At 37.2% G+C, this 23,566-nt stretch overlaps 1 protein-coding gene across 5 annotated transcripts in view; it reads right to left on the bottom strand.

Annotated features, from left to right (window-relative positions):
* Window positions 1–620: 620 nt before the first annotated feature.
* The window catches only part of GRIK1 (glutamate receptor, ionotropic, kainate 1), a 415,343-nt gene continuing 392,397 nt past the window's right edge, over window positions 621–23,566 (bottom strand). For 3 of the 5 annotated variants that reach the window (XM_011926464.1, XM_011926466.1, XM_011926467.1), the window contains 2 exons: window positions 18,458–18,708; window positions 621–1,072 (listed from right to left, as the gene is read on the bottom strand). In XM_011926464.1, coding sequence (XP_011781854.1) covers window positions 917–1,072; window positions 18,458–18,708 — 407 coding nt within the window. In that variant the 3' untranslated portion in view covers window positions 621–916. Of the gene's footprint in view, window positions 1,073–1,484; window positions 1,572–16,674; window positions 17,124–18,457; window positions 18,709–23,566 lie in introns of those variants that run through there. The other 2 variants (XM_011926463.1, XM_011926465.1) reach the window with 2 other exon arrangements.

The raw sequence follows: 23,566 nt of genomic DNA, 5'->3' as shown, positions 1-23,566 counted from the left end.
TACTATTCTTGTGGTAGTGAATAATTCTCATGAGATCAGATGGTTTTATAAGGGGTTTCCTGTTTTGCTTGGCTCTCATTCTCTCTTGCTTGCCACCATGTAAGATGTGCCTTTCACCTTCTGCCATGATTGTGAAGCCTCCCCAGCCATGTGGAACTGAGTCCATTAAACCTCTTTTTCTTTATGAATTACCTAGTCTCAGGTATGTCTATCAAAAGCATGAAAATGAACTAATACAGGGACCATATCTGTTTTCTTCACCATGGGATCCCCAGAACCTAGAATGGTACCCAGAATGTGGTGAACACTTTTACTTTTTGAACATATATTCGCTTTTTGGTATCCTTTTCCAGCACAGCTCACTAATGTTCTGAGTATCACTTAAACTATGTATAAAATTAGACTTTAGAACACAAAGATAAATGGGTTCACTTTACCATAGTAACCAGGTAACTTGGTATAAGCTAAAAGTAATTTTTAAAACTCAGCCCAAAGTGACTATGTTTGTCTAAACCAGTAAGAAGCGTTTTCAAAATAGCAAACTGCACCACTGACAACATACAGCAAACATACCTTTGCCAATGGGAGCAAGTAATGGGGAACAAACCACGCTCAACTTGTTCTGGAAAAAACCCTGTTGTTTTATTATTATTTAGAAAGCACACACAACAATTTATTGGGGCAAAAGAAAAAATGCAAAATAAGTGAGCATACAAATTTATTTTAAAAGAACTGGTGTCACTTCCCAAGTCATATCTATGTGAGCTTTTTAAACTTTTGTATTTCTTATATCTGTATACATAATCAGAGTTATGGATACAGATATATGGAAACACATCACACACTCATCAGAAATCCTTTCTCCAAAACTCTGTAGGGAGTGCGTCCTTTTCCTTCCTACAGGTGTTTCCTTGGATCACGCCACAGTCTCTTTCCTCTGAGTTCGTCTCTGATGACAAGTAAGGATACTTGTGAAGGAAGATTTCCCCTTAGTTCTTGACTTTTTCTTTATTTTTTTCTGATTCTTCAGTGAGATTCCCAGTTCTTCCATGATGGCATTGAAAGAGAGACACTAGGGAACATGAGATACAGACTGTCAGCTTAATCAAGCCTAGCTCATGTGCCGTTGACCTGCCTCTTGCCTAGGTATTTATAAACACAAGATATTGGCCTGAAGGCAGCTCTGTCACAATTGGCCAGTTCCCATCACCTCCTCCTCCACCCGCTGGCCACCCACCTTTTCTATTCAGGGCAACTGAGGTGGCAAGTTAGCTAGGCAAACTTTGGGATTTCATTCACAAATGCAGTAGTATAAAACTACCCAGTTAAAGCAAACTCAGGGCTCTCAAAATAGGTAACTTACCTTTGCTGAGACACCAAAATAGAGTTAAATTAAGTCATTTCCCCCACTGAGATGATCCAAACATTGCTAGGATTATCAAGGCATACAGACACTTCAGTAATGCTATAGAAAATGAACAAACCTTCTCTACACCAAGGCTTTGTTTTTTTCTCCCATGAAACCTTACTTTGTTCCTAAAATAAAATCTAATTCTTGATGACTTTCCTTTCTGATAAAAAAAAAGAAAAAAAAACAATTTTAAATTGTATATTTTCTCCAAAAAACAGAGATTCTGGCAGCAGCAATGATGCAGCTGTGGTTGAAATGGAAAATAATGTGGTACTGAACTGCACAGCAAAAACGATGGCGTAATACAAAAGAAAATGGAAAATGGAATTATGATTGAAAAATGTTCTACATATACAGACAATATATATAATCTCCATTGCAATTATGCTATATCTGTTCACATGCATAGTATATAAATGGACCAATAAAACATAATTTGCTGTCATTTTTCTAGGCAAGATAAGACCTTTGAGTGAAAAATTCCTGCTCAGAGAAATTTCTACAATTTCCTGGTTACAGAAGTTTCTAAAAAGTAGTTTTCTTTTTGATGAGGTCACTCTTAAAACATCCTCTAGTGATGTAAGCCAGCACAGGAGGACAAAGGCAGCATGAGTCCACTTATATGAAGCATCTAAAATAGTCAAAGTCATGAAAACAGAGAGTAGAATGATAATTGCCAAAGGCTGGGAGGAAGGGAATGGGGGCAGTTGCTGCTCAAGGGGATATAAAATTTCAATTATGCGAGATAAACAAGTTCTGGCGATCTTCTGTACAACATTGGGCCTATAGTTAATATTGTCTTGAACACTTAGACATTTTTAAGTGGTTAGATCTCAAGTTGTTTTTACCACAAAAAAAAAAAAATCCTCTAAAAAGCAAAACCTTTGGTAAAGTTTACAGAAGTGCGAGCGCACTTTTTAAACCTTAGCACACAAAATGGATATAGTTGAAAGTCTAATGACAATGTGCTACCAGGTGATGCGTCTAGTTTGTAACTGCCTTATGGGAAGAGATGTGTGTCCTATGTTTGCAAAGTACTACATATCTAGTGTGGTTCTTGTGTATCAGTGTGCAACATGCGTATTTGAAAATGTTCTTTTTGTTCCAAAAATAACTTGATGTAGTTTAGAGAAGTAGTAGTTTTAAATTTTTCTATTTTTAATTTTTTTCTACTTGATTTCAAAACCAGACCTAGGATTTAGGTTCTAGGTGTAAACTATTGGACTATCAAATGTATGTCTCTTAAAAAACTGGTTCTTTGAATAAAACTTTTTATCTCCTTTAAGCGTAAGTGTTTATAGGATTAGAATTTAACTTCCATTTTCTTATAATACAAAAACATAAAAACTCATGTCATGTGTGCTCATATTCTTTCAAATGGTAAATTGTGGCTTCGGTGAATTGGGAGGGATGTCATGACACACAAAGTAAAACATCAGAAATATTTTTATGAACTATACTTCAAAAATGTGATAGCAAATACAGATGCTTCTCACTTACTGTGGGGTTGTGTCCCAATACATACACTGTATGCTGAAAATATTAAGGAGAAATTGCGTTTAATACACCTAACCTACAGTTTAGCCTCGCTTACCTTATACATGCACGGAACACTTACACTTGCCTACAGTTGGGCAAAATAATCTGTCCAGCCCATTTTATAATACAGTGTTGACTCTGTCATATAATTTGTTTATTGAATACAGTGCTGAAAGTAAAACACAGAATGGTTGTATGGGCACTTAAAGAATGGTTTGTCCAGACTGTGTATCACTTCCGCACCACTGCAAAGTCAAAAAATTGTAAGCCAAAACATCATGTCTGTATATCATGAATGAAATATAATAATTTGTTAACATTACACCATATGAAGCTTATATGTTGCTATTAAGAGCAAATTAATATTTTATAGAGTAATTGTGATATATAGTATTGTATCAGAGTTTTGCAAACTTTGCTCAGAAATATATTTCAATGGAAGAAATATTTTTGGCATTAAACTGGAAGGAATGGAAGGAGGAAAGAAAAGAGTATCAAGAAATTTGCAAACTTTATTACATATTATACCCTCTATATAGATGGGGAAATTTACTATTGGAGATATTAAGTAACTTACCCAAGAGAAAGAGCTTGCATTTGAACTCAATATATGTGGACGGCCCAAACCAAGTGCTTTCCCTAGAAATCATCTACACGTTACTTTTTAAAAATATTTTTTATCACTATAGAGAGCTTTTTGTGAATTTTCCCAAAAACTATTATGTTAAGAAATTCCAATCTTTCTGCTTTACTTGAACTCTCAAGCATTTGATTTTAGGCATTTCATTTCATTTTACATTGAAATTGGCAAAATGAGTCTCCGAGTGTGACTTGACACACCGGAGGAAGGTCTCATTGAAACCTCTTTTCCCTATTTTGGGTAGAGGAGTGGTCATAGATATTTCCTTGACAATCTGTTTCAACTAACTTTATTTTTTTAAAAAAGGAAATCCTCCCCCAGATTTTAGACTGCCTTAAAGTACAACAAACATCTTTACTCTTGACTAACTCCAAGTATTTATTTCTTGCTGCTTGTGTGAGAGCAAATATAAATACAGTTTTATCAGTGGTCTGCTTTCTTGGTCTTTGGTTGCAAACAATGATTTCTTTTTGATTCTCACTTTGTCTCAGACTGTCAAGAAGAAAATGGCAAGATATTGGGGCTGACCTTTCTGCCTCCAAGTTTTTGCTGTAGTCACAAGGAAAGGTGACCTTTAAGGCCTCTTCCAGCCATGAGCTCGAGTAACCACACGTTCTTGGATCCACAGGAAATGAAATTGTGAAAGTCATCTTTCAGCCCAGAGTGGCTTGGGAGGGGCTCATATTCATTAATTAATTTGCCTTTTATGATCTCGGAATTAAAGATACATATAAAGATTGAGCTTCTGAACTGGGACCAAAATGACAGTAACTTTCTAAAACTTCTGTTTGTAGGCTTGGGTTTTTCATATTTACAGAGCCATAGAAACATCATTTTAAAGTATTTTGGTTTAAATTCCTAAATCCTACTTTCATGAGAAAGTATCAAACATAATGGCATTCAGCTAGCTGCCTTACTCAAGATGTAGTGCAAATGGAGGCAGGATACTCAGGTAGTATTTTCTGGTACTTTGCAGACTAGAAAGTCCTTCAGTAGCCTGGATCTGGGGCCTGGATGAAAAATGTGATGGAGTTCACATTTTTAATAAATCTACACTTGCACTTCTTTTTTTTTTTTTGGATGGAGTCTTGCTCTGTCGCCAGACTGGAGTGCAGTAGTGCCAGCTTGGCTCATTGCAACTTCTGCCTCCTGTGTTCAAGTGTTTCTCCTGCCTCAGCCTCCTGAGTAGCTGGGACTACAGGTGCGTGCCACCACACGCGGCTAATTTTTGTATTTTTAGTAGAGACAGGGTTTCACTATGTTTGCCAGGATGGTCTCGATCTCCTGACCTCGTGATCTGCCCCCCTTGGCCTCCCAAAGTGCTGGGATTACAGGCGTAAGCCACCGTGCCCGGCCTACAAGTGACTTTTAATTACAGTTTAGAATTGGTGCCTGGTATCAGAATAAGGAGTTTTAATTTCAGTTATACTTCCTAGTAGCCGGGTTACACTGGGCAGTGTTTATTTTCTCTGGGACTCAGTTTCCTTATGTATAAAGTGGGACAATGCTAGAATCCTTTTCATAGAGCTATTATGAGAATTCAATGAACTGTTACATGCAAAACAGTCCAATGGGTGGCATATTTTAAGTATGCTTTTTCTTTAAAATTAAGTTTTATATATCATAGTATATATTTTAACTCTATGCCACTCATTGCATTCACTGTATTTTTTTTCTTTTTTTTCATGGGAGAAATACAATGAAAAGGTTGATGGTTCTTTAATTTGAGCCATCTGACGCACATCTGTGCAGCAATTCCTTTGAGTTGCTTATACTAGTGTCTTAGTTAAAATAGTTCCCATATGTGTTTAACACATAAATTTTCAATGCCGATTACCACTTCTTTTGCCCAGTCCATAGCATGTTTCTGTGTCTGTGCAGTTATAGGCAGGCATTATGACGACCTGTATTGTGCTGTATACAGAGATATTCCAACATCAGAAGGAAATGAAAGCTCACCTCAGTCCCTGGCCACTTAAAAATTCCATCTCTGTGCTTATGAGCCATCTATTAATACAATGAATCTTTATAATAATGTCTGATAGAAAAATTCATTTGCAAGTGAATTTATAGTAATAATGTTCTTGCAGTTTATGCTGTTTCTGACATTATCCAAAAGTAACGTAGAGTGTGTGTGTGTGTGTATGTGAGACCTTTCCTTTAGAGGAAAGGAAATGGAGAAACACAAGTTAGTCTAGTAGAGATTGAAATAGAAACTTTAACTAAAACTCTTGGTTTTATAAGGAGGGAGATTTGCTTGTTTATTTCAGTTTTGCAGAAAGTTCTTGCTCTTCTCTGATTCCTCAGAGCTTGTGGTGTGTTCCTAAGGAGCCTCTTTTCTTCCCTATTCTGTCTTCTTTGCTTATGTTTACCTTCCCCTTTGGTTTGTTTCTTTTTTAATTGCGGACTTCCTGACACCTCCTTTGAATTAACCTCAAATGTTTGATTTCTTGATGCTTGTGTGAGCCTGAATATAAATTATATCTTCTCTTTACACCTTTATCCTTTTGTTGCAAATGTTGCCCTGGATGGGGTGGGAGGGACTACTAAAGTTCTTTTTGTTTTGTGCCTAAAATACTCTGCCTCACGAAAAATGATTCAGGGGAAAAGAACAATTTTTTTTAAGTTATAGGAAAAGCTCTGGGCCAAATTGGATTTGAGTTTGCAGTATTCAAAAAACTAGGCTATTTGGAACTGGCTTTCATACTGGTTACAAACTTGACATCAGATTGTGAATGTCAGATTAATTTCTCATTGTAGATTTAGCATTTATACATTCACGTCTTTCATTCATTGGTAGGTATAGGTGAACATTTCAGAGAACTGCTTTCGATGCTTATACCCTTAAGGATTTTTCTGAGGAATTATTTTTCAGAAGTTCTGGCCTAGCCAATAATACAATACAAATCTTACATTTTGTATAGGTTTCTCCCTTTAATAGGCTCCTTATTCAAAGGCACTTGAAGTGCTCTGTGACACTGTCTGATAAATTTTCACATTACACATGGAAGAAAAGGGATGTAGGTAGTATTGTCATTGTATAGATGTAAAACCTTGCATTTTATGTATAGACCTAGTATAAATAGAAAGCAAGCTAAGATTTGGAGTAGTTTTATAAAGACAATTTCAGTCAAATTCCTACCGTAGTTCTGTGGAGCCAGTGTCTCAATGATTATATTTTTTAAAGAAGGACTAAAACTTCACTTCCTTAACATTTTTTAACTCTAAGCTCTAGTGTAGGAGCAAACCTAGGATGGTTTGAGGATTCAGTCAAGAAACTTTTTCAGGAATAGGAACAGAAGAATCCTATTTAGGAATTTGCAACATAGAGACTTGTACAGTCTGGTCACCTATCTGTCCACAGATTTCACACCTTTCCGAGATAATTCATCATCTAAGAGCAGAGTTCAGGCTTTAATAATCTCTAACTAATTATGTGAAGGCAGGTGGGGGGAGATTTTTGGAGTGGTTTTATGTGTACCATCCTTGTGGAAAGTTTTTGCATTCCAGAACTGAGGATTTGGGCAGCATTTCCTGTGGTTTGATCCATTTTCTGAGCTCATTCACAGTCCATGGGCCATCTTTTGTACACCCATCCTTGGAATTTAAAAAAGTGAATCCTAGAGGTTGAGTGTTGATCACTGTATCAGCTTTTAGAATAGTGGTTATATTGATTTGTGCCTGAGAGGTAATGAGAAAGCTGATTTTTGTCTCCTGGGTCCGTGTAAAGAATGTTGGGGTGAAGGAAATCTAGCCGCTGAAATAAAACTTACAGGTGTGGTCACCCATCCTAATCTCCACCTGTGACTCAGCAGCCCCGTCTTGCCTGGCCCATTTTCTTGCACCTTTAATGCTTTAAACTGGCTCCCCATAGGAAATCACTCTCGAAAGCCCCTGTCTTGCCTTCCTTTGGCTACAGCATGTAGACTTCATGAACTGCTTTTTCCTGTGTCTGTTAATGTCCTGTTTTCATTGCCTCCATGTTGTCTCTTCTGCTCCATTTCATTTCTGTTCCCACATCTGGGACCTGATGCCAACATCCTTACCATCTCAGATCCTAGATTTAAGTTTCTCTCTTTGCATGAATGCATACCCTAAAATTCCTTGTTCTCCTAACTGAGCTCTTCAAACCATAAAAATATCCCTATGAAGGACACAGGGTTACTCCATGACATCAGATACACAAGTGTCTTCTTCCTGTTGTTCATCTTTATTTAAAGATTTCATTTAGAAACCTTATTCTCTCAATAGAAAAATAGTAGATTGTTAAATGGCATGCACAATCCATATGGATTTTTAATTTTTAAAAAATGATCCTCAAAAAATTTTGCACATGGAGTGGCCACCCAGGGCCATCCAGTGCAAACTCCTGACAAGTAGGGGATGTGTAAGTTCATCCTCCTCTAACATTAGGGATAATGTCATAGAAAACTTTGAAAAGTGGAGTTAACATTGAGGCCATGTAATATTTTGATATTAATCTGTGTGCTTTTTTCCAGTTCTTCTGAATCCCACTCCTTTTTCTCACTTTTCAAGTTACAGCAAGTGCTTTTATATGCATTACCTTCAGGGCAGGGATGATATAGAAAGAAAAAAGACTTAAATTTGGAGCTTTGAGCTTTTAAATGGACTTCTGTGGATCTATAGAAGACGCTGCAGTCTTTGAAGCTATTGATTACAACAGTCAGGTGTTTGAAACATGGAAAAAGCAGGCACTTTGAATTGTAAAAGTTTGACATTAAATATCAAGCTTAGAGCCTTCAGGACTCAGCCTATAGGACTGAGGATGGAGTGTAAAGAAAGGATTGTCTTGTAGCTGCCCTCAAGGAGAAAAGTTCAACCAGGTGATGCAAGAATCCTGACCAGAGCCTAGATGCTGAGGGAGATCTGAGGAGAAGCACCTGCTCTGCCTTCTCTGGGGGCAAACTCCCATGCAGTAGGATAAGGAAAGCAGCCTGATAGGTGTGGGGACCTGGGAACACAGGGAAATCGTAGCCCAGTCTCTGTCTCAGGCTCTCAGAGGAGGCAGTTAATGGAGCAGAGAAGTGTCAGCGGGGTGTGCTATCAGGCTAGCCTGAAACTGTCCTCTGAGACTCCCATGGCCTCCCGAGGGAGCTCTAGAGCAGCTAAAACATTTCCCTGCCCTAGAAAGGGCACAGAAATGGCTGGTGGTATAAAAGGGAGCATGAAACATGGCCCAGTCCAGTGTTATGAGCAGAAAGCAGAGAGATATTCCTGCAGTGAGGGAAAGCTTCCAGCAGGCCTTGTATACCTGAAAGTAAGCAGCTCTCCTTGCTTAAACGTGGCAGAAATGTGGGTTTGTGCTTCAATCCAAAGCACACAGTGCCTTTCTCCTCTCCAGAGTCACTGTCAGAGGCCAGTGTGGTGGCTTTGTGCCTTGGTCCTCTAGCATCGCCCTGGCTTCCTGCACTGAAGGCCTGAGAGGATTCTGTGTGGACTGGCTTTCCCTCACCTCATGGAAAAGGCTTGGTGTTTTTTTTTTTGTTTTTTTGTTTTTTGTTTTGTTTTTGTTTTTCTTCATTTCAGAGGCTGAATTAGGGCATAAAATAAACTTCCAAGAAATTCTTTGCATGCCCTTTCTCTACAGGGAATGACCCTACCTTTAAGCTAAATGAACCATGATGTAGGGTGTTAGCTGTCCACAGTGCACATATGCACTACACGCATAGTTTTGGGGTAGCAGTTTATGCCTGTGATAGTGGGAATGCATTTTTCTCAAGCTACAAACTTGCATATGCAAACAAATTATGTGATATTATTTAAAAAAATAGAACTCACCTTAGCTTAGAGGTTCCCCATCTGCTAGTGCGTCTTATTAACTCAAGGTAATTCACTTTTGGTTTAAAATACTTTCTTTTGGTTAATGTCTCAGTGAATACAAGCATCTCCCCACCTCCCTTCTCTCTTCTCTTCTTTCCAGGGGTCATCTGGGATAAGGACAGGTGCCTAGAGGGCCCAGGATCAGCTGGTCCAAGGCCACCCTCTGTTCTTTTGGCTTCCATGGAGATGTGACATCCTACTAGGTCATGAGCACTGATTTCTGTCTCTGCTGTGCCCTCTGAGATGACCATGGTCCCACTGTGATCTCCTTGTCACATCCACACACTCTGTGTCTTTCCTGCTGTAACTTCAAGTCTTCCAGTCCACTGGTTCTCTCAGTCCTTCCTTACACTCCTCTTGGGTGAGAAGAGCCACGGATTTTTGGCTGTTTTCCCTGCATTCTCTGAGATTGAGGAAGACTCTATCTATGAAACATTTCACAGCTTCACTGCCTACATGCTGTTATTCTGCCATTCAGGAGACAGCGGCATACAAAATGTCTCTGCAAATCTTACCACCTCCTGGCCCTTTACCCTGTGAAGTAAAAAATGGCATTTTCTGTCCAGGATTCCCTTTTAATTTTTCTGTGGTTTCTATTCTCCTGCATCATCCCAAGTGTGGACTTGGCTCAGAGATGGTAATTGGTTTAGGAATAGCCTCCTCTCAGAGATTAAGGTGGTATCTAACCTTTGCGACTTTCCTTCAGTTCTCTCTTTCCTAGTGGTCAGAATTTGGTCTGGGGTAGGAAAATCAGGTAGTGAAACATCATAACTCTATTTCTCCAACCTTAGCCTTTTGGGTTTTGGCTCTCAACAATTGCAGATAAACTTTTTTGAATTACAACAACTTACATAGTCAATGAAACATCTGAATCTTGCAATTAAAAAGCATGGTTTTCAAGATTTTTCTCTGTGCTACAAATCTGCAGAGACTACTTAACATCTCAAAAGCTAAGAGTTTAACTCATTTTTAGTTTGAGAGCAGTTCATATAAAAACCCCCATACCTGATGGTAGGAAGAAGGGTAGGGATAAAAACAATAGAAAATAAATGCTTGCTGTCCTCTTTCTTTATTTCTCCTTGTCTGTCTTTAGAAGAAACACTAAGTTACACTTACAGAATAGAGAGAGTCTTCCTATATGGTTCAGTCCCATTTATCATCCTCTTTTGTGAATTGTGAATGTGTATTCATTTCTACAGCTTCAAATAGCTTCCTAAGTACGTATGTCTTTTTTGTTTTGTTTTACCTGGTCTGTAGGCTCATTAAGGTCGAGAATAATTCTACTTCTGTAAACTTCACTCTGTCTGTAATGATTTGCTTATGATTCACTGGATGGGAACCTTCTTGCTTCTTGATGTCGTGATAGCTAGTGGAGTTGTTTTCTCTATATCCAGGGCAGGCCTTTCTACCTTAAAGTACTGGAAGGACATTCTGATGGCAATAGGAATTTCATGTGTCCAAGATAGACACACAACCATATAAAGAAATATAGAAACAAAAATCTCTTTTTATCACTACTTCTATGTTTTTACTTCCTTCCCATTTTCTACTAGAGTCAAACAATATTGTGGTTGGAAAAGAACTTCAAATGCAACCTCCTCATTCCACAGATGAAGAAATTGAGGTTGAGGGAAGTAAAATGATTTGCCCAAAGACACACAGCCCTTTAGCAGTGGTGTGGAAACCTGAGTTCTTGGCGTGTGATTCCCAAGTCACCTGTCTATTGGGCCATGCCCGTCATTCAGAGTTTGTTTGGTTGATAAGACAACATCAACTTGTACATTAGAAACGTTATTTCTAAATTGATGTTAATTGCTTCCTGGCTTTTCTAAGAATTAATGAATGTTTGAGTTTCCAGGCAAAGGAAAGCCTCTTTGCACGATTACAAAAATAACCTAATTAAAGAGACTTTTGCAAATCACTTGCTAAATAAGTTGATCAGGCTACAGAAGAAATAGAACTGAAGACACTTTGAAGCATCTGATAATGTGCCAAGGAACACTGAGGAAAGATAAATACTAAAGTTGAGGGGGTTATCAAACGACAGTAATTTCTTGGTTCTTGTGGCTGGTAAACTCATCAGGACTGCTTTCGTGTTTTAGGTTGAAAAATCAGAATATTTGAATATTTTAAGTCTAAACCCTCCATTCAGTTGAAAAACTGGGGAGAAAGACAATTCTGGTCAAGTTAAATTAAAATATTTTAGTTGCTAGGGGGAAATACAGTAACTTTATTCCATCATCCAGGTCTTACTCATTTTTGTGTCTATCTGGATGTATGCATTGCAACATGGATACACATTGTTGTGTATTTTGGACCATTAGCCATATTTGGGCTGACAACCACAAAGTTCAAATTCTGCAGGGTTTCAAATTCACACACTGCATTTGTAATGTTGACTTTCTGTCACAAGGTTGTTCATATCTTGGCAAATAAAAATTCTTAGAACATTTAAGGTAGAACCCCATTCTCTGTAATACCAGCCTCTGTAGAGAGAATTTTGAAAGCAAAAATGATTTTAATATGCTTGTGCATATGGACATAAAATTCCATAACTGTGAGAAGCATAATGAGATGGTTCCTAAAGGCAAGTTAAAACTGCAGCATCAAGCAGAAAATTTTTTTATTATCTACAAGAGTTAATTAATAATACCATTTGGCACTGTTAGATGTTCAGAAAATAGTCTAATAAGTAAGAATGCTTTGCTTTCCTTTTGCTGTTAAAGGCTGTTCAGACTCTCTAAATTGCTTACTAGGAAATAGACCTTGTGGTATAAGGGTCATGTGCTTGGAAACTAATTGAGATTCATTGTAGTACTGCATTGCCACAGATGGCTCATACAGAACATAATATAATGCCAGTCAAATGCAGTGAGGTATTTGGAAATAATTCTCCTTGGATAGGTTTATAATCATATGATCCAGCTGATTTTCCCAATGGCAAGATTCCTATCCACCATGTATTCCTTAAATAGCTCCAATTTTGCTGGAAAAACTTTGTAAAATAATTCAGTTTATAATTTTAGTCTAAAACAAAGTAAAATACAAAGCTTAAATTTTTGTTTTTGTTTTTGTTTTTTTTTGAGACCGAGTCTCGCTCTGTCGCCCAGGCTGGAGTGAAGTGGCGCGACCTCCGCTCACTGCAAGCTCCGCCTCCCGGGTTCACGCCATTCTCCTGCCTCAGCCTCCAGAGTAGCTGGGACTACAGGCGCCTGCGACCACGCCCAGCTAATTTTTTTTTTGTATTTTTTAGTAGAGACGGGGTTTGACTGTATTAGCCAGGCTGGTCTCGATATCCTGACCTCATGATCCACCCGCCTCGGCCTCCCAAAGTGCTGGCATTACAGGAATGAACCACCACGCCCAGCCTACAGCTTAATTTTTCCCCCCTTATTTCATTAGGTTAGGAACAAACTTATTAGGAAACAAATTAGACAACACTATGTTTCATTCCTGTTGATGCATTTCTTCAATCTTTGTTTGTTTATTGATTTATAGAGATGAGGTCCCACCATGTTGCTCCGGCTGGTCTTGAACTCCTGGGCTTACAGGTGTGAGCCACCACACTCAGCCACTTGTTCAACCTTTTGCTGCCTCCCTGCTCTCTCCTGAGCTTAAACAATATTTTTCAAAGTATAATCCACAATCTGTTACTATTTAACAAAAACTCAGATTAGCTCAACAGCTAATCTGAAATAAAATGAGTAAAACCACTATATTCAAGCTAGTTTTAATAAAAACTCATGTTTACTATCTAGTTTTAAATAATGCAACTATTTAGGATTGTTGGGGAAAAAATTTAAGAAAAGCTATTTAAAAAACAAAAACAAAAAAGTTTGAGACCAGCTTGGCCAACATAGCGAAACCCCCGTCTCTACTAAAAATACAAAAATTAGCCAGATGGTGGTTCACGTCTGTAATCCCAGCTACTCAGGAGGCTGAGGTAGGAGAATTGCTTGAACCCAAGAGGCGGAGGTTGCAGTGAGCCAAGATGGCGCCACTGCACTCCAGTCTGGGCGACAGAGAAAGACTCCATTTAAAAAAAAAATAAACAACAACAACAACAACAACAACAAAAAAACGAGAAGAGTGTGAAGAAAGTAAGTACTCGAGATGATGAATAAAGATTTCTCCAGGCAGGAAAGGGTACAGAGAGAGCAATAAACTGTCTACTTGATAATTCTGAGTTGGTCTAGCTCTATAGTTTTACAACTAATCGTGAAGATTATCAATTGAATATCATAAAATTTCCATCTCAAAGATGTGCAGTTTTTCCCTGAATTCTCAGTGGAAAGGGTCTGTCAGATTGAATGCCAGACATGTGTTATACATATTGCATAGGGTTAGTGGCTCTACCTCTGCAATCAATCAAGCAATCAACAGCAATGATTTATTGAGTTCTAATTGTATATATAAGTTTGTGCTTTAGCTTATTGGTTCTCAGCGTTTCCAACACATTAAAATCAACTGGGCATCTGAAAAAATTACCAATGTCATCCCCCAACTAATTAAATTAGAATTTCTAGAGACGAGGTCCAGAGCTTCTACTACAGATCTTCACATATTACCAATTTGGGTCCTTCTTCCAAGTGCAGTGACCTCTGCCATTGATTATGATGCTTGTATAAGAAAAACTGCTCTTAGAGATAGAGCTTGAGCCTCTAAATTAGAAAACCAATTTTTTAAGCCAGATTCCATTTTAAGATGCTTGATAAATTTTAGTTACTGCCCATGTGACCAGAGAACAATACTTAGTTTCTCCAGAAGGTACCAACAGTTGTTAACTGATATATATTAGCAGGACTTTTATTAATTATTTCATTTTCTTTGCCATAATTTTATTTAATTATCATAGTAAATGTATAAAGCCCATAATATTACCTTCATTTTACAAGTAAGAAAATTGAGGCTTAGAAATTTAAAGAATACGTAACTATTTATTGAGTGGCTACTATGTGCCAAGCGCAATGCAAGATGTTTTGTACACTGTTATGGGATGAGAGTCACATGATCACACCTGTGTTCCCTGGAGGATGATCTGTGGAACACTGGTCTGTCAAGATGCTGTGGGGAAAAAAAATCTGCGATCTAATAGGCTTGAGAAGTGCTGAATACTTTTCCGCTTTGTTGAAAATTCTCAATGCACAAAAACTTATGATGCACACTGAGATAGCATGTAGTAAAGGAACATTTAGAGTGATGCTCCATGGGTTATTTTACTATGAAAATTTTATTTGAGAAACATTTGCCAAATGAACCCATTTTGAAAAACACCCCTACAAAACTTTATGTTCTAGAAATTTTGTCCCACTGTTACATATTAAGAAATCGAGACTGAGAAATTTGGTAACTTGCCTACAGTCATTTAGCATGTGGCTCTGCTAGAAACTGAATCTAAGTTTGGCTGTTTTAGAAAATTTTCTTCTGCTTCTAAAATCTGTAACTGCAGGCCAATGACTGATATCTACTTCTCTGTTAGTAAAGCTGAATTAAAATTGTTGAAAGGATCAAATGTAATGTTGTATGTGAAAACATTTTGAAAACTATAAAATAGTACATAAATACCAGAATTAGGTAGTATACAGTCTAAAGTAGTATAGAAATATTAACTTTTAAAAGAGATAATTTCTCTGTCCAAATCTCTGAATTACACTTTTAAGTAATAATCTCTGCAGAAAGTTAAGTTTCGTTAGTTATTGTTAATTTTGATTGTCAATACTTCATCAATCACACTTGAACTCTTTTGGTAGCATTTTTGGTTTATTAAATTGTCTTTGGGAGAGTAAACTTATGAAATTTGTGGTTTCTATATACTGAATCCATGGAATATGAAACTAAGAATAATGTCATATTCATCCCAACATCTGATTCTATTGATTATGAAGATGTGAACTCTGACCTGGGACAAATAGTATGTTGCTTCTAGTTTAATAATAATAAAACAATGTTAGTGTAATTTATGATATTTTCTTCTGAGTACATTTCTTTAAAGAAGGAAGCAAAGCTGAGAGACAATTAGGACAAGAGTCAACTAGTCAACTTTCCTGAATATGCTTTACTGGAGAAATATACGGTTGATTGGAGAGGCCTGTGGTTTCCAAAACTGGGAGCCATTTAAAGCTAAGCAAAGAGAAGGTAAAATGCTATATGATTGCACAGATGGCATATCTCTACTTCAAGGAATGTGCTTTAGGGGATTGCTTGATGTGTCAAAAGATAATCCCATTAAGAAAAGAGTAAAGACCAACTGATCCCATATTTAGAAAAGATGAAACACATCTTCAATTCTCCTATTCACTAGGGAGGAGAAACGAGCCCAGAGGAATCATCAGATATTCTCTGTCACAACAAATTAAATGTGCAATAGGTTTTTTATGTCACCTGGTTGAGTTAGCATGGGAATTATTTACAGCACTTTGAATGAAGATGGAAAATGAATCTACAGAGATCTGTAACTAATATGTACGGACATTCTTTCCTTTATTTTTTCCTTCTTGCCCTTTTCCCCAGAATACTTGGAATGAATTAATAATAATGATGGATCCAAAGAAATAACTGTGAAAGTGGTGATGTTCAGGAAAGATTGCTCCAAGAACAATCACTCCATCTAGGGTAAGTGGGAAGGAAGTGAAATAACATCTCGTAGAAAGATGTTCATCAATGCAAAGTGAGTGGTAAATAGAAATGAGTTAGTACATAGCTTAGGACTTTGCTGGGATCTTCAATGAAGTACTATACAGCTTGAAAAATATCACTGTTCCTTCAAGACTCAGAACCTACAGAAGACTGTTAAATTCTACAAGTAAATGTTATTTGAGAGTTTGAGGTTAATGAATTTCTGTCCAGGAATTATTCTTGACTGTATTCTGTTTCCATGAGTGATGTTCAATTTAGCTAGTGCTCTTCTGTGACACCAGAAGTTTCAAGTTTAGTTTTCTTTCTGTGGATCATGGTTTTTAAATCTTTAAATTCTAAGACATTTTTGAGTCTTTGTGTAAATAATACATTTTAAATCATGGAATCAATTTCAATTAAAAATTATCATTGTTATGGAGTTATGTGTGTACTATTGAAAAGGTAAGTGTTTCGGGTCGTTTGACAATACGCAGATCTACACAATATATGGACAGGGAGAAGAAAAAAGAGCAGGGAACGAAGTTCACAAAGATGAAAAGAAGTCCACAGAATAAGCATCTTGTTTCCATGCTTTGCCCTGTTGAAAGTCTGATCTCCTTTTTCATGAAGGAAAAGTTACTAATTTTTAATGCGTGAAGACGGAACTAAGATGACGAGTGGGACAGAGAAGATTCTTGTAAATACACATTTCTAGAAGTCTGTATACTCCTAATATGCCCCTCCTTCAACATACAGTGCAAGTCTCTTTCCAGTGTATTCATTTCAATGTCTAGAATACATGAGTTTTGCTATCCTAAAGGAATAGAGAATTGTGGCTATTTATGCTTAGCAAATACAAATATCAACAACACCAATTAGCAAAAACATTTTCTAGTGGGCATACTTCTGTTTTTTTTAAAAAACTGATTACACAGTATGAACTGAGGACTGTTTCCGAATCCCTCTCTCCTCTCGAATTAATTTGCCACATTCTAAATCCGTAGATAAAGTGGTTCCAGAAGTGGAGTTGGTTGGATGGGTTTGCTTACATTGCAGTCCATAAAAGAAACAAAAAGCCTTGCATGCAAAAGAAATGAGAAAAAAATATAGAAAAATGAATAAATCAGAAGCAAGAATGAATGTTTCAATGAAAATTTACATCACATGAAGCTGGCAACTATGAAAAGCACATTAAAGCATCATATATACAAGCTTTTATTTTTCAAATTAGTTGCATAAAACAAGACACCTCAAGAGCGAATTGAAAGTTAAAGCAGATCAGTTCATTCTCTCTTTTAATTAAAAAAACAGCTTCTTATAACAAGAGCTTAGGAAAGGGGTGTTCATTGTTGTCACAGTTGCCTTGTAATTCTGGGGAAGATTTTCATGTGAAACCAGGTTATAATGAATCATTCCCAGTTCTGGGCCCTTAAGGAGGGCTTCTACTTAAAGAAAGTGGATCTATTATCAGATTATAGATCAGAACCAGCCACGTAACTTGCAGGGTCCAGTGCAAAATGAAAATGTGGGACACTTTGTTCAAAGATTATTTAGAATTTCAAGATGACAGCAGAGCGTTAAACTGGCTCTGTCATTAATAGTCATAGTCCTAAAATTCTAACAATATTTAAGAATTGAATCGGGAGCCTGATTCACTATGATGACCATAAACCTTTGTATTTTGTTTATTCTAGCATGGTTACGAAGGAATTATCTTAAATCACAATCAGCTTTTTCAAAACAGTGTAAGCTGATTTCCTTCAGAACTGGTGTGATTTCCTTCAAAAATAAAAGTAATAGGCAAAAATGGTCAACTACTACAATTGTCCTATAATCCCAAACACAAAAGTCTCATATACATTGCATTTTCATTTTGCATTATTATATTCCTGGCAAAAAAAAATTTGAGGTGATCTATCCTTTTACAAAGCTTACTTTGATAGAAGTAAGTGCTCAATTTCATACTATGACTTTTACATATTTATGTAAACTTTTTGCATTAGTACATGTGCTCAGAATCTATACTTAAGGGCTGGTAACCTTTCTGTTAAATATCTTTTCATAGCTTTTCCAATTTTGGATTTATTTTTGCCTTTTTCCATCTAGGATTTCTATCTTACAAGCAAACAACTGTTCAAAAATTAACTGAGTTTGGAATTTCTGCACTGTCTTTCCAAATAGGGCTAATTGGATTTCGTGTATAAGCCCCTTCCTTGTCATTAATAAATGATGGACCTGCAGTGCCCACAGCACCTGGCAGGGATTCAATAGCTCTTTGCTCTAACTCAAAAATGGCTCTTCTGGGCATCTAATTTAATAGACTGAAAACGAGCAAACATCCTTAAAACCCCCAAACTTAAGACACATAATGCAAACTATAAACTAACGAGTCCTAGAAAGAGATGACTCACCTGTTCAATGTCATTATTCTTCCGTGATTTGTATATGAATTCTCCAATAGCTACAAATACAGAAAGGACCAGTCCCGCAGCCAAAACAATGAAGATGCCCCCAATATTTTCCACTCCCAGAGCACTGGCTTCTTTATTGTCTTCCTCGGGGCAGCCATTCCCACGCCACCACTTCTCTTTCATCATATGCAGCTTCCCTTCTTCTTGGAGTTGAAGAATAGCAATAGTAATTTTATCCCGGTAAGGAGAACCTGAAAGTAAAGTCATTTGGATATTGGTCACCAAAATGTTGAAGAAGACATCCAGAAGTATTCTTAGTTATCGTCTTAGCGATGACAACGTTATGGCTGTTGTGAAACCCCAATCCACAGATTGACTTGCAAAGGACAGGAAAGTTCAATCCTGTATTTTGAAGGCACTAAATACTAAATAATTGGAAAGGAGATAGCTGACGTGTTGAGATTGACTTTGGCCCTGACCGTTTGCTCCTTTTAAATAAGGAGAAGCGAAGCTAGGAATTCTATGACATGTCTTTGTTTCTGGTGAGATCATCATGAGTCTTTTCACATGTCAAGAGATTTCATTGTATAAACTAAAAATAAAATTCTAAGCCCCCATTGACTGAATGACCCTCTTTTGTGACCAAAGGGACCCCAGAAAAACCTTAAAAACTTAGTTAGCAGCCATACCGGGATGGGAGGTCAGACAGAGTAGTCTATTTGTGGCAATAAGATATCAAATTATAAACAGGACCGAAGGCCATGCCAGACAAGGGTTAAGTCACACAGCCTTGGACTTAAAGAATAAACTATGTTCCAACTGCTATAAGGTTTTTCTTTTTCTCAAGGAGGTAAACAAGCACTGGCCTCGAGATAAGCAATATTAAAACAACTACAGCTCATCCAACTCATAGATACTGACTTCCAGCCCCTGTTCCACCAGCTATACCTTTCATTAAACAAGATCCTGATTTCAGTAACTTTCTCCAGATAAGAAGACCACCGACCTTAGACTGGTTCTGGTTGGATTAAAGAGATTGTGCCCTTGCAAGCTATTGTGTTCTGAAAGACATTTTGATGTATAGAACCTAATTATAAAACATTTAAATGTTAAGTCTCTACCCCAAAGTGAACATGGATTGTATGTTACGTGCATTTTTGTTCAATATGCATGTGTCAGGATCACCTTCACAAATATTCATAGCTCTGCCTGTAACCAGTTGAATATGTATGTTGTTTAGCCAACCCATTCAGCAAAAAGCTCTTGCCCCAACCCCTCTTTTTTCAAAGTGCCTGTCTTTGATCTTGGTTGGACACATGTTTTCCAGCCTACAGGATGACCACCTTGCAGGTTGTCACTCTTTACTTATAAAGAAATGAAGTCTCCATTTCTACTTTTGAAATTTATCGATATTGTGGATACATTTTTTAAGGTAGCAATTATTTAGATCTCACTTTTTTCTAGGCTCTTTGTTGTCTCATACTGTGACTAGGCTTGGCTGGATGACCAGCAGTGTCATTTCTTCTTCTGAGGGGGAGTAACTAGACGTTTCCCACTTCCCTTACAGTTCAGTATGGTTATGTGACTGGTTTCTAGCCAATAGGAACTAAGACAATGTCTTTCCAACATAATCTTTGCAGATGTTGGTTAGTACATACTGATAAATGTACCTATTAAGATAAACTTAAGACTACGTTTTGAATAGTTCAAATTTCCTACAAAATTCAGTTAGGTTTGGAAAATTTGCAAGGACTTTATTAATATTATTTATACTCTATCTTCTAGTAATGCCATTGAACTTTTAATTTTATAAGGATTGGAAAGTGCCAATATCTATCTGTAGATGTAGCTTCTCAACACTGGATTTTGGTTAATCAATGCAAAGGAAGAGGCAAAGTAGTACTCTTTTACTTAATCTCTCCTTGAATATGAAGAACTCTTGTTAGCATTTCTTCTATTCAGTAGAAAAGTAGTACGCCCTGTCTTTCTCTATTTGCAAACGTTAAAGTCTTTCTTGGTGGAAGCACATTGATAAATGAGGCATCTTAGGACTAGAAGAAATCTTAGGAATGGTACAGTGCAGTCCGCTTACAGTTCAGTACATATTCCATTTTAGAGTGGAAGATATTTAGGGTGAAAGTATGAGTGAAACTGATAGTTGCTGGCACAGCCAAGAATCAAACTCAAGTCTCCTGACTTCTCACTTTTCATGTTGTTTTCATGACAGTGTTCCCATCCATTGCTCCCACCCCTACATATGCCTTATGTCCTATGGCATGGTTAAGTTAGAAAAACAGAAGTTTAACGTTGGTGTCATTTGTTATTAATTTTCCTCGTAAGACTTCCTAAAATAATCTCCAGCATTCAAAAGCAAGTTTAAAAGAAAAGCAAAATGCTTTGGAGTGAGATTATGGCTTATCAAGAGTGTGAATTTTTGGTGAAAAAAATGGATATTGAAAACGAAATTAAAAGACCTTGGCCATTTGCTTAAATATCCCCAGAATAACGGCTAGTGTAAAAATTAGCACCATTGATATACCCATAGCATGTGAGCAATTAAGTGAACCAAGAGCACTTTGCTTTAATGTACATGAAAGTGCTTCGAAGAGTGTAAGAATGATTCTTATGTTAGTGGTTGCGGTAATAATCCTAGCAGCATACACAGTGGGTGCTCAGTAAATGTTGACTGATGCTTTCCTTCTGCCTTCAGGCTGCGCGATACCTAAAATATTTCAGACAAATGAAAATCTGATCTCTGTTTAAAGTTGGTCTCTGAGAAAGAAAATTTCCAGCCTCCTGGTAAACTGTTCAAACCTTAAATGCTCTTGTTCTCTCAGAGTTTTATTTTAAATCTCACAGGAGGTACATTTCCAGAGCTGTTGTCCTGAGTGCCTCTAAGAAGCAAAGTCTTCAATTTTGTGTTGTGACTTCGCCAATATTTGATTATGGGACAGAGCTTGGAGCCATAAGGGAATTAGTCAGGGCAAGACTAGAAGTGTGCAGATAATTTTTAATATCTGAGTATATCTTAACTTCAGTTTTTTGTTGTTGCTTAAATGAAGTAAATGACATTGGAAGTTATTTATTATGTCACTTGAAATCTATATAATTTCATATATATATATTTCATAAACACACACTCACACGTGCGCACACACACATCTTCTTGAATAGCAACTGATCTTTTGTAGAGTCAATTCATCATAAAAGAAACATCTCACAAATTTTTCCAACAGCTGTATTCTCAATGGACGTATTCTCTGTGAGGTCTGCCATCTGTTCCAATTATTCCTTCATTGTTTTTAGTTTAAAAGCATGACAGGTTTATAACCACTATGAAAAATTCCTGGAGTATATTTCTTTTCATCTAGGAAGTGGGGAAGGCTTTTCAACTTTGGAACTTGGGTGAGGTTAGCCAAAAGGAGACTGAATGGGCACCTTTGGATCTCTCTGTATTATATGTGTATTTAATGTTAATGGTACTCAACACTAGGTCAGCTTCATTCACTTGAAAGCAGGCAGTGATTTTCAAAGTGCTGCATTCATTTGGGAAAGTGGTAGGAAGAAGTGCATTGTTCCCTCCTGCCCCCAGCCCTGCATCACTCACTGTACTATCAGAAATTTTAACTTTCAAGTTATGTTCCATGCTGTAGAAGGAATGCCAATGAAAAGTCTCATGTTAAAGTGCAAACGTTCTCAGGAGGGGTGATACACATTGTTATTTTAAATCATTATTAACAGACAGGAATTTTAGTGCCAAAAAGGGGTGTTGAAATGTGGTGGGGTAGGGTTATGAGGTGGGACATAGAATGATAAAGGTACGGTTTTTGACTTTATAATTTAGTCTAGAGATGGTTCTATTAAGGAACTATGGTTACTCCTCCATGAGGGTCTTGATTCTGCAAAAATTAAGGCAAAGGTACCTACTCTTGCTGTTCTTGTCTGATTTATGGCCCATTTAACTAAAATCAGCAGTGATGAGATATAAAAAATACCATCTAACTTCCCCCACCTTTATTATCTAAAATGAGGTGGCAAAGCTTGCTTAAGGCAATAAAACATTGTTTTTTTAAAGTCAAAAAGAGGTATAATATCCTGTTAGCCAGTGCCAAATGATCCCCTGAGCCTCTTATTGACTAAATTATAGGAGAGCTTACCACTTGGGGAAAAATATACACCTCACTAACAACATTAGTATTTTCATCAGGAAAAGTTATTGGAAATAAAGAAGCAAGAAGGTAGCTGTAAATCTTCTAGCCCCATCATTCTGCAGGAATTTTATTTGGAGGACATACATGATAACAATAATAATAAAGTTAATTTCTCCCTAGCACATATTTCTAACACCAGGTAGATAGCAGGAAGTCACATTGGCTGTGTATTCATGGTAAATGTGGAAGATAGTTGAACTTTATCTGATTAGTTATATAAATTAAAAGTTGAATACATGAAATACAGTTTTTTCTTTTTTAATGAATTTGTTGCTAAATAAAAACATTAGGACAATTCACCTAAAATCTGGATTTTTTTATTTTCTTAGAAAACGGAATATTCCACAATCCTGTTCTCAAAGTCCTACATGTCTACAACCCTCTGACCTGAAAGGCAGCTGTCTCCTTTTGGTAAGTCATGTGGTCTGTAATTTTCCATAATTACCACCATTCCCTACTACCTCCTGGCACAAGCGTGCTTTGCTCTCTTATGATATCTGCTTGACCTCTGTAAGCATTTCAGTTTGTGATCCCTGCATGATGTTGAGAATCAAATTGAATCATCCCTTTCAAATGACAAAAATACTAATACAAACAAGCAGATCAAACCTACCTGGGGTCCTTAATGATCTGGCTTGACTGTTAGCTATGATTTCTAGACTAGCCCAGTAGTCTAAACAGTACCTGATTCCTCTCCTTTGGAATTCTTATTAACAAATTACCAACAGCTTACTTGGGAAGAGCAGGTTCCCGCTATACCAGAACCTTATACGATATAGTTTTCTCTCTTCTTTCTTTCTCTCTTTCTCCCTTCCTTCCTTCCTTCCTTCCTTCTTTCCTTCCTTCCTTCTTTCCTTCCTTCCTTCCTTCCTTCCTTCCTTCCTTCCTTCCTTCCTTC

This window comes from Colobus angolensis, unplaced genomic scaffold, assembly GCF_000951035.1.
Source record: "Colobus angolensis palliatus isolate OR3802 unplaced genomic scaffold, Cang.pa_1.0 Scaffold69, whole genome shotgun sequence".
Taxonomy (NCBI): Eukaryota; Metazoa; Chordata; class Mammalia; order Primates; family Cercopithecidae; genus Colobus; species Colobus angolensis.
The sequence above is the reverse complement of the archived record's forward strand: the minus strand, read 5'-3'. Positions and strand labels throughout refer to the sequence as shown.